Source organism: Ictidomys tridecemlineatus, chromosome 6, assembly GCF_052094955.1.
Source record: "Ictidomys tridecemlineatus isolate mIctTri1 chromosome 6, mIctTri1.hap1, whole genome shotgun sequence".
Classification (NCBI taxonomy): domain Eukaryota; kingdom Metazoa; phylum Chordata; class Mammalia; order Rodentia; family Sciuridae; genus Ictidomys; species Ictidomys tridecemlineatus.
This window is the reverse complement of record NC_135482.1, coordinates 28606595-28618786: the sequence shown is the minus strand read 5'-3', so window position 1 is coordinate 28618786 and position 12192 is coordinate 28606595. Positions and strand designations below refer to the sequence as shown.

Genomic DNA, 12192 nt, shown 5'->3' with positions numbered 1-12192 from the left:
CAATGATCAGATCAGGGTCATTGGCATATCTATCAACTCAGATATATTATTTCTTTGTGTTAGGAACATTCAAAGTCCTCTTTTTTAGTTACTTTTAAGTATTCAATTTAAATTTTTAAATTGTATCAAGGGAACTGGAAGATAAAGCAGGAAGTCATAATGAGAATTTTGTGTGGGAGTGGAATACTTAATGTAGCTACAGTGATCAGGGGTATTTTAGGGGGAGGCATGAAGGACAAGGAGCAAAAGGTGGGGTGGTGAACAGTTGGAACAGAGAAACATTATCTCTCCAGCGACTTTTATTTCATGCCTACTCAGCAACCTTACCTTGTCACCAGCAGCACCTGAACACTTTGCAAATCACTAATCAAAACTCCCAATTACAACTTGCTTTCCTTTTCCATAGCTTCCATAGAATTCCAATCCAAAGACCTGTATTCTCCTTCAAGGCTCCTTCAAGGCTCCCTTCTCATCAACTTCACTCATCTCACTATTCACTTTACAGCCCATCTCTTACACATACCTTCAGTCCCTTGATTCTCCCTTCTTCAAATTCCCCTGGCAAAATCCCAATCACTCTACTTTTTCTGAGACAGACTGTTCCAATAAGAATTTGCTGAACACTTCTCATTTGACAGATTGGAAACACTGTAAACTCACAATCACTCATTTCACAAAGATCTTCTATAAGGCAAAGTGTGGTGCAATTCTCTATAAATTTCCTGCCCCACTCTCTAATAACTAATACCTTTTCCTATTTCTTCAGCATTTCTATCCCACTCTAGACTTTGACTTTCAAAGATCCTGTGAAATGTCTTTCCCTCCTATCTGATTATTTTTTTAGATTCTCTTGCTATTTCCTTTTCTGATCTGAAGGTTGTATCTATTTAGGACTTAGACATGGGCCATTTGCTGTTAATGTTCTATTTTTTCTTGAGTGATCCCATCCCTTCCCATGACTTTAAATATCACCCATATGCTTGTTTTAGTCAGTTTTTTGCCACTATATGATCAAAAGACCTGAAAGAACAATTTTAGAGGAAAACCTCAATTGTAGAGGTTCATACACTGCATGCTTCATTGCTCTAAGGCCTAAGGTGAAGCAGAACATCATGACAGAAGTAGGGGGAAGTAGTTCAGGATGTGATAATTTGGAAGCAGAGAGAGCTTCACTCACCAAGGACAAAATATATACCCCCCCAATAGCCTCCCTCTTCTAGTCACACCCTACCAGCCTACAGTTACCACCCAGTTAATCCCTATGAGGGGATTAATGCACTGATTAGTTTAATACTCTTGGAACACAATCATTTCACCTCTAATCTTTCTTGAATCGTCTCACATGAGTTTTTGAGGGACACCTCATATCTAAACTATAACAATGCTTAGAACCCCCAAATCTCTCTCTTGCCCCAAGACAACCATTCTAGTTTGAGGGCCACCACGCTAGTGTGAATCATTGTTATCTCTTGTTGATATTACTATAAAAGTTCCTAGAAGATTTCTCTACTAATAGTTCAGTCTCTACCTAGTAGCCAGGGTGCCCTTTCTGAGGTCTAAATGAGATCCTGTCATTCCCTTACTTAAAACACTTCAACAATTCCCACAACTCTCAGAACAAAATTCTCAAACATGTCCCAGTGTCCTATCGCTGCCATAACAAATTTAGAGGTTTAAATCAACAGAAATTTATTCTCTCACAGTTCTGGAAGTCCCAAATGAAGGTGTTAGCAGAGAGGCACTCCCTCCAACAGCCCTAGAGTAGATTCCTCTCCCTCTTCCAGCTTCTGGTGCCTCCAGGCAATGGTGGCTCTGTGGCTGCATCACTATCTCCTGGCTGGCCTCACTTGGTCTCCCTTATCTCCTCTGTGGTTCTCTTTTAAGAGCACTTGTCCATTGAATTTAGAGTCTACCCTAAATTCAGGATCCTTAATTACAAGTACCAAATAAATATTTTTCCCCAAATAAACTCACATCACAGGTTCCAGGGATTGGGATATGCATACATCATTTGGAGGGCCACCATTTAACCCAGTGCAGCCTCTGTGGCCCTGCCCAAGCTGCCTCTGCAATTCATCTCTCTTTTCCTTCATCAGGCTCTGCGTCTTTCTGGCATCCTTTTTCTTCCTTGATCTAGGATAAGCTCTTTTCTACCCTTGGTCTTTGCTTATGTTACTCTCCCTTCAGTCTTCAAGCCTTCAGTTAAACCTAACTTCTGCAGAGAATTATTCCTTGACCTCAATCATTTAAGAATGTCTTCACTGTATTAACTCCTCAATACATCCTTTTTCTCTTTACTTCACAACATTTGATTGTTTAGTTTTTTTTTTTGTTCCATCAAATTGCACTTAATACATGGATTTACAGATTTGTTTGCTAATATTTGCCTGCATGACTGGACCATGAACTCTACATATAATTTTAGGAAGCACATCTGTTTTGTTCACCTCTGTATGTATACCCAGAGTATAGTATCTGGTACCCAGTAGCAGTAACTTAGTAAAGGAGAAATGAGAAGGAAAAAAAAAAAACAAAACAAAACCCTTCATCTCTTTTGAAAAGGATAAGATAAATGTGAATAAATGAGCAAGAATAGTGACCAGATAGCTGAGGAGGACATCACCAGTTTGCAGTGCTTAATCTCTCGGGTGAAGGCTTGGTACCCAAGGGAAAAAAGTGTACCCAATTATTAGCAAATCAGAAAGACTTCTCTATTCTTTCATTATGTCATGAAAAACTACACAATTCAGGAACTCACTTCACCTTTTATAATAGTCTCTCTCCTGTCCAAACATTTTGACTGAAGTTTCTCAGAAATTTTAGGAAAAACTCCAATAAATTGATTCCACGTTCCACTTAAAACTAAGCTGAAGAGTACACACACATATCAAACTTTCTTAATTCTGAAAACTACAAACTGATTCAAGTATTATTAATAATAAAGCCCACTGGCTGTTCTAAACATGCTAGTCACGCATGGTGGCACATGCCTATAATCCCAGCGACTTGGGAGACTGAGGAAGAAAGATCACAAGTTCAAAGCCAGCTTCATAAACCTAGCGAGACTCTCAGCAACTTAGTGAGAACCTATCTCAAAATAAAAAATAAAAAGGACTTGGGATGTGGTTCAGTGTTGAGTGCCCCCTGGGTTCAATCCCTGGTAGCAAAATGTAAATCAAAAAAAGAAAAACAATAAATAAAGTAAAACATGAAGAGAAAAACTTCTCAGCATCTTTTTTATTTTCCTGAAGAATTTTTAAAATTGAAATATAATTTGCACACCATCAAATTTACCCTTGTAAACTTGTAAATTCAGCGAGGTGCAGTGGCACATGCCTATAATTCCAGTGGCTTGGGAGGCTCAGGCAGGAGAATTGTATGTTCAAAGCCAGCCTTGGCAACTTAGCAAGGCCCTAAGAAACTCAGCAAGACCCTGTCTCTAAATAAAATTAAAAAGGACTGGGGAGGTAGCTCAGTGATTAAGTACCTCTGAGTTCAATCCCCAGTATAAATAAATAAATAAATAGCAAAGTATTTTTACAAAAATAAACAAAGTATTTTTGGTTCAGTGTTTTGCACAAAGCTGTGCACCTACTATCACTAATTCCAGAACACTGTCATTGACTCCCATTAAAACAACAACAACAACAACAACAAAAAAAAAACATTCGCACTAGCAATTGTTCTTTTTTTCTCCCTCCCCTAAGCCATGAACACCACAAATAGATTATCTCTTTTGATTTTCCAGTCTTTTTTCATGGAACTGAAACACAGAGAGAGGTAATTTTGCATAGGGTTGCAAGAGTCACTTAGTAAGAAAGCAGGGTTATGGCACACCTACTTACAATATTTCTAAGTGTATAAAAACAAAGTGAAAATGTTTATTGTACCTATACATATCTAGAATATGAAGACATCCGATAAAAGCAGAGTTCTTACAACAGCCATTCTTAGTTGTTGTCTCGCTAGGGACAGGCAAAGATGTTAGACAAGAATCACTAAAAAGAAAGAGAGATCCTACTGGGCGAAGGGAATTGTACTTATGAACAGGGAAAGTATGAGGTTATGTGATTTAAGGCAAACATTTGTCTTTTCAAACAAGGGTTTTGAAATTAGTGCTCCTATAAATGCACATGAGAAAAACAAACGAATTAAAACTCATTCTAAAGTTAAAAAAAGAGAGAGAGAGAGATGAAGAAATTAGTGGTCTTATGCCCAGGAGTCCATTTACTATTTGTTTCCTTATACAGTTGCCCCACAGGGTCTTATAGATCTTTAGATTGTTTCTAGTTTGTTCATGAAGAGTTAATGCAATAAGAGTACTAAAACCACTTCAAAATACTTACTGGTTAATGACACCTTGAAAAAAAAAAGGAACCTTGAATTTTAATATTCTGTCTGCATTTTCAGATAAGTAAAAAAAACTAACAGCTTAACTTACCTCTCTTGTCATTATAAATGTGTACACAGGAGCAGTAATACCATAGACTAAAGTCATCAGAATGCATTTGCAAAAATAATTAGGCACACGTTTTATTTTATGTCTTAATCAACATTACAAATACCATTTAACAAAGGAAAAAAGGATGAAAACTTCTCATCACACAGAAAAAAATTCATCATTCAAAAGAGATTAATCTGAACCTCAACATTATCTGTGCTCATTCAAAAAATATTATTCAAACAGCCATTCAAATAGAAAAGTCAAAACTAAATATTTTATTAATTATAATTGAGTCCCCCAAACAACTAAGATTATACAACTTAGAAATAAATCTCTTGTTTTTAATCTAGAAAATTCTGATTTACTAACAAAAATGTATACACAAAAGCCTACTATTGGGTGAGTAAACAAATTTTCTTTTACAAACAAGTTATTTTGAGTTACAGAGATCCTTCTAAGGACTACATTATCATTTTCTTAAAAATAAAAATGACTGCTGAAAAAGCTTACTTAGCCAATCTATTCCTAGAATTGGTCACTAATAGAGTGAACATTTAAAGTGGAAATTCCTTGCCCACTAAGTAGTTTCATAATATTATTACTATGTATGTAAATTAACTTAAAAGTCAATTCTTAAATTCTCTATAGTGAGAATGCTTTGGTACCAATAAATTAGAATTAGGGAATCAAAATGTATTTTATATGTAGTATTAGAGTGTATTTTTGGAATTAAATTGAAACATACCAACATATAAAAAATCAAAGTCTTATTTCTCTGTTACATATAATATTTTGAGGAATGAACAGGCTAACTCTTTTGAATTATTGGTATAAATAAAGGATCAGCCCAAATGTTCCTACCAAAAGATCACAATTTAGGGTAAAAGGTAAACAAAGAATTAAATAAAACACTCTTTCTCCTTTTTGATATGAGCATCAGGATACTGAAATAAAATAATTTCAATAAGTACTTCCAGAATATAACCATTTTAGTTCTCCCATATTATAGGATGCTAAAAAGAACCACACAAAATAAAAAGAGAAAAAAATTTAAAATAAGTTTAAAAATAAAGAAAATTATTTTAAAAAAGAGACTGGGCAAGGGAAGAGGGTAGATTTAGGGAGAAACTCGAAAAATTCAGAGCATTATTATTATAAATTCTTCTTAAATTAAACCCAAGGTGGAACACATTGCACATAAGATCTAAACAATTTTTTGATTAAGTTTAAGATTGTTGGATAATGCACATAAACTATCAACACATTTTCACTTTAACAGGCAAAAGAGAAACAAAATAGTCACAATTACACAACAATTATAATTTTTTATATGGTCATCCTAAATAATTTTCTTAAATTCAGATTTTGTAAAGTTCCTACTTGACAAGTCATCAAACACTAAAAACAACATCATCTATGAATATTGTGGACTAATTTTTTATGGAATGTCATGCATTTTTTTTAATAATTCTAGACCAAAGTGAAGTAAATTTAGATTTAATTCTAAATTCTGTCTGTGATGTCTAGATACAACACTGGTACAAAATCAGTGAAAAATACTTTTACAAATGTATGTTTAATTCTGAAGTAATTTAGTTTGGAAAATGTTTGTTATTAGTTAAAAGATTACATTTAGACCTTAAAAGATTTAAAAACAAAATTGGTTCAACAACTGTCAAAATGAAATGACTACAAACTCAAACTACAACAACTTTATATCCACAAAAATATACTATTTTATATATACTAGTTCAGTTCACTTTAAAAAATTTTTCTTTTGTCCAGACTCACTCCTGGACTGAACATTGCTCAACTGTTCAACATTACCTATGTTAAGCGAAGACATAAAAAGTATTGTAGAAATTGCACAGTGACTGAGTCTGAGAAAGGGAGAATGTACAATCAACATCTCAGAGCTGGAAGGGATCATCAAGCTCCAGTTCAGTACTCACAGATGAGGAAACTGAAGCCCAAGCATGTTAAATGACTTGATCAAAGTTACGTGCGTTGTCTGAGCCATTCATTCATTCGGTCACTCATTTACTCACTTACTAAAAGATACCTAAGTGCCAGGCTGCTAGGTGCTGAAAATGAGATAGAAGGCAACATTCATAATTGTCAAGACAGTCTTTTTAACCTGTGATCTTAAGACAAATTCTTCAGTTTTTAGATCAGCAAGAGATCGTAGAGGCTTTTGCAGAACCTGGCTTGCTTTCAGTTTCACACATTTCAGTAAACACACTCGGGTTTAATTTCAGGGAGGCCTCAACTTGTTTGCTTTACATGATTAAGCATTAACAAAGGGGAACACGGTATTCTGAATGAGTCCCTTTCTAGTACATTCATAACTTAAGGAAGTGCAATCAGAAAACGCCCTAGACTCACAAATAAATTCACAGAAAGGACAGCTTACAAAACTAATGATTCGAGGTATAGGTCAGTTAAGTCCAACAGCTCAAGTTTACAAATAGAGGAATGTAAATATCTCCCCTTTCATTCAGATGTGGGTATGGTTTTCTGAGATGCTGTATGCTAAAAAGACTTCCAAATTCACATTCTGATGCCCTCTTCCAATGACAATATATCTAAACTAGACCTTTTTCTTCTTATGATCAACTTTCTTTGATTTCTACTTGACTAAAGGAAAATTAGTTTAAACAATAAACAAAACCTAAAATTTAACGTGCTGGCTGAAAGAAATTAAAATTCTATGCAATCAAAATAGCAATAGCTCAATTTATGAGTTTTTAGGGGAAAAAATGCAATGTGCAGTGAATTTACCCATCAACATAAATCATACCCAATTTTGCTTGGACTTTTACATTCTGTAATGTTAAGTCTGGCACTTAAGTGTTCTGTATATCTCAATTCACAGTCAATTTAAGGAGAAGAGACCATATAGACAAATCTCTTAAGTAAAACAACTCATAAGTAAGGCACTTTGAAATATTAAACAGCAGCACTTTGTGTACTCAGTTTCAGTGTAATACCCCAAAATGAGCCACAGAATTTCTAGTGCTCTCACAGATGTCTGTTGAGTGACTTCTGATAAAATATAATCTTCACTGAGGCTACTGTCAGCTCAAGATAAAAGTGCTGTTGTGCTCTTCTATTTTTCAAAACGCCAAAGCTGATTATTATCTAGGGCATCACAAGTCCTCATTTGTACCTTAGGTAGGCCCTCAGGTGTCCGATAAGCACTAAGACATAGTCCTGAGTGTGGATGAAAAATGGTTCCATCGTCTTTAAAATGCCAAATAATGTTTACTGGAACAGGGAACCCATCTTTAGGACAATTTTGCATTCCTACATAGTTTTTTTGCTCAGGAACCTCTGCACATAACTCAGTCACAGAATTAAACCGTATTTCTTTGTTTGAAGTATATTCAAAGAATTGATTGCCTCCTTGACCATGGCATCCAAACAATGAAAGGTTAGCACCTGTTGGGTTGTTGTCAGGAGAATTATAATCTAAACATTCCGAGGAGATGCCTATACTGCGAATAGCCCCATGCCACCCTGCTCTATCCTCTGGTATATGTAAATTAGAAAACACATTTTTCAAATACCAGTCAAAGCTCTTGCATCTAAGTCGTTCTCGTAGTAATTTTCTTTCAGAAATATCTCCATAAGCTTCTTTCCGTGCTGGAGGGTTTCGATTGTAGAAATGTTCTTTGTATTCATCCATCCATACTTCCGCTGCCCGGGCAGTATTCTGTAGGAAATTGGGGCGAGCATATGGTGCCCGCTTAGGGAACACATGGCCCACGTGAGAACATGGGTGGATCTCCAATTTACCACCACACTGCCACACCCTAAATGACAGCTCAAGGTTTTCACCTCCCCACACTTCCATTCCAGTGTCATAGGTTCCTAGGTACTGAAAATATTTTTTGCTGACAGCAAACAGTCCTCCGGCCATGGTAGGTGATCTGATGGGGTCAATTCTTGATTGCCGCCTGTCCCTTTCATGCTTGGGGACAGAATGCCACTGAAAAGTTAAACGCCAATCAAACCCACCAATCATGGGCTCCCCCGTCTGCATATAAAATTCAAAAGTATTCCAATCAATAGTGTCTATAACAGGACAAACAATTGCTGTTTCATCTGTATCAATCCTTTCCAAAAGTGGTTCCAGCCAACCAGAATTACACTCGCAGTGACAATCCAAGAAAGTGAGGACCTGCCCAGTGGCAAAAGTGGCCCCAATTAGGCGGGCCCTAACCAGTCCCTCTCGCTTATTGGTTCTAATCAAGCGAACTCTATCAAGCTTACTGATGTAAGTTTCAAGTTGTGCCTTCAAATACACTCTGTCACTCAAGTCATCAACCAAGATGATCTCCTTCAAAAGGACTGCAGGGGAAGTTTCTAAAACACTGTGAATGGTGCGAAGCAAAGTCGACCAGGCTTCATTATAGAAAGCAATGATAACAGAGGTGGTGGGAAGCTTCCTATAGTTGAACTTCTTGGATTTACACTCATACATTCTTTTATCCTCTATGTGGCGATGCAGAGAGATCCTGTCACTGAGATAAATATTGATAGCATATCTCTCAATGAGTTCTTCTTGCTTCTTCAGTTCCTCCTCATTGAGCTGGAGTTTGCTGGCTCTTCCCCACTCCCCAAGGGCATGGGAATCTGCAGGAGGCTTTTCATAAAGAGGTCGAGACAAATCCTCAGTCTTTTCCGCAAAGTTTGAGTGCCTTCTAGACCCCCGTTGCCTGGCAAGGCCGGCTCCTGAGGAAGCGTGGAAGGTAGTGACCGAGAGCTCCACCAGGATATAAGCCACTGTTAAGAGCGCCAGCAGCAGGCAGCTCTTGCCTGCCCACGTCCACCTCACAGCCATCCGGATCCTCCAGGCTAGGACGTAGACCCGGCCACCAAGCCACCACGCAGAAGCGCTGCGAAACCCGCAACTTGAATGCCCGGCTCAGGTAGGGGTGAGTTTTCCAGCAGGTCCTTCTTTTCATGCAGGCGCTCGGCTTCTTTCCAGCCACCGAGAGTTTCCCAGAGGCCACCTGAGACCCTTGGGTCCTTAGCCTCCGGCACAGCGCAACTCTTCTTTCCCACTTCCTCCTGCTGCTCTCAGAACTTTTCACAAACTCTCCAGCCAACACCCCACCCTCTCCGGGCCGAGGACAAACCCCTCCCCTTCCCACTCACTCCTCCTGGTGGTTACTTTGCGAAAGTCGTCTGCTAGGCCCAGCCAGCAGGCGGCTCTTGGTCCGACCCAAGTGGGGTGACCAGCTGCCCCAGGCTCCCCAATCTCCAGCCCTTCTTATCCCCCATAGAGGTTCTCAGTGGTTCTCCTGGGGGCCAATCTGGACAAAAGGAAAAGTTTATGGCCAACTAAACTGTTGTTTCATCACAAAAAGAAAAAAAAAAAAAAGAAGAAGAAAACTTACCAAGTTGTTTGCCGTTGGGGCTGAAGTTCACAGAGGTGATTGCAGCTTTGTGGCCTTTAAAATAACGCTCCAGAACGGGGTCCTCCTAGGAAGGAAAGTTGTCAAGTTCAGAAAGCAGGTGCTAATCGGAAACTCTGGGGGTCGGGGAACCTGGGCTGCCCCTCCCGGGGGGGTCGGATCGGGAACCGCCGCAGGAGGGCGGACCGCAGAATCGGAGCGCTCGGCAGCAGCCTTCGCTCGGGCGCGGCACCCAGCACCCCGACGGGGAGACGCTGGGCGCCGGCTGCCCCGGCAAAGCTGGCAAAATCCTCCATCCGCGCTTCCCAGACTGGAGAGCATCCGAGGGAGGACCACCTGAAGGCTCATTCGAAACGCGCGTTCCCCGGCCCCGCCCTCGGGCGCGGAATCCGCAGGTGCGTGTCGGCGCCCCGGCTCCCGCGCTCTCCGACACCTCCCAGGTGATTCTGACGCAGGCGCTCCACCGAGACCCTCCGAGAATTCTAGGGGGGCCATGGGCCGGCGGGTCTCTGCCCAGAGCTTCGGGACGCGGGGAGGAGCGTCGGGCAGCTCGCCCTGTAGCTCGGCATTCCCGCGGCTCAGCCGCAGCGAGACGCCGACGCCCCAGGGCGAGGGGCCAGCGGCAGAGCCGGCTGCTGACACCTGCCTCCATCTCCCGCCAGGTGTGGGCATGTTCCCGACCTGGCCCGCGCAGCCCGCGGGGACGACTCGGGGAAGTGCCGGCCAGCCGGTCCTTACCGGAGCGGAGGCCATGGGTGTAGCGGTTAGCTCCGGATTCCTGCCGGAGTGGGGAATCGGGGGAGGGGAAGGGGTAGGAGAGGAGGGGGGGGGGACCGTGCGGCGCCCGGAACCGTCTGCCTTGAGCGGCAGCGCCTCCCGGTCACTACAACAACGGCGGCCCAATCAAACCCCGCGCTCCAGGCGTGGCCAGACGAGCCCCGAGTCTCTGTCCGCGCCGAGGACTGCGGGCCCCCTGTCGCCGGGCGGGCCGCTCCGGGACCGAGTGCTGCCACACACTAAAGCCAACGTTTATTAGGCAACCACTTTTATTAACGCCAGCGTTCTCCCGGGTTTGATGCTAGGAAGGGGATAGTAACCAGGTCCGGAATGAGAACGAACGAAAAAGGAAAGGGGCTGTGAGCCTTCTATCGATGCAATCAGTGTTCTATTACACGTTAAAGAGACCGCGCGCGCCCACGGGTTTCCAACTCATCCCCTACAGCTTGTTATGACAGGAGAGGGAGCTTTGATATGAAGAGGAGCAGCTTGCTAGGTATTAGTATAGTCCGAGTATCTAAATCCCTGGAGGACAGATTTGAAGTAGTTTAATCACATTTCTCCACCCGCCGTGCCCTACGAGAGATCCCGAAACCGGACACCTGTGATGTTCATCCATTTTAGTGTTTTCCTGCTGTTTGTGTCTATTCTCATCTGCTCGTTTGTGTATGTTTAGAATAATAAAATTACACATACTTAAAGTCTTTAATGACTTAGTAGCGTGTTTTTTGGTTTCAGTTACTAGACCACATAGTAACTATAACAATTTCTACAGTAAGTTTTCTTACACCTAGTATCATTTGTACTTCAGCAACATTATGAAGTTGGCACAGTTACAAAATGTTACCAATGTTAGCAAATTTGAAACTTTATTCTTAGATATTGATCTTATAGGCCATACGGAGATAGCTCTTAGTACATACCTTAAAAAAAAAACAAACTGCCTCAAAGGATGAAGGGTACAGCTGAAAATTATAGAACAAAGATTCTTGGCAAAAAAAAAAATGACATGATAGACCATGATAAGGTACATATTCTGTGCAAACAAAAGGCATGCTACATGCTTTAATTACAGTTCTCTTAACTGGTTGCGTAGTGACTGAGTTTAGCGATTAAACAGGTAGAAAGTGGCTTTAGATTGCAATACAGTACTAGTTTAATTCAAGAATGTCTGTTAAACATTTGCTGTATGTTCAACCTTGAGGGATACAAGTATGACTGAAATATTTTCCCTGACCTAAAAAACTCAACAGTCCAGGTTGATGAATCTCACTCATATTTTAGTACGTGTAATGCTGATATAGGGCTCTATTGTCAGAGATGCTGATAGAGCATATATGGAGTGAAATCTAGGGCTCTGCACATGTAACAAGCTCCCTAGATTATTGCTGTGTTAGTGTCAGCTATAATGGTAAGAAACATTACTCTAATCTTTGAGATGATGTGGCATGTGCCTAGAGCATTGATACAGAGAACACTTGCTTAGCATATACAGGCCCTGGGTTTGATCACCAGTACCAAAAAAAAAAAAAAAAAAAAGAAGAAGAA

The 12192-nt window shown here is 40.5% G+C and overlaps 1 protein-coding gene across 5 annotated transcripts in view; it reads right to left on the bottom strand.

Annotated features, from left to right (window-relative positions):
* Positions 1 to 10758, bottom strand: part of Poc1b (POC1 centriolar protein B) — an 81634-nt gene extending 70876 nt beyond the window's left edge. Inside the window, exons 1-2 of one of the 5 annotated variants that reach the window (XM_078053034.1) lie at positions 10606 to 10758; positions 9850 to 9934 (exon numbers count right to left, since the gene is read on the bottom strand). In XM_078053034.1, coding sequence (XP_077909160.1) covers positions 9850 to 9934; positions 10606 to 10620 — 100 coding nt within the window. In that variant the 5' untranslated portion in view covers positions 10621 to 10758. Of the gene's footprint in view, positions 1 to 8013; positions 8141 to 9849; positions 9935 to 10203; positions 10536 to 10605 lie in introns of those variants that run through there. The other 4 variants (XM_078053035.1, XM_078053033.1, XM_005324428.5 and 1 more) reach the window with 4 other exon arrangements.
* Positions 10759 to 12192: the final 1434 nt, after the last annotated feature.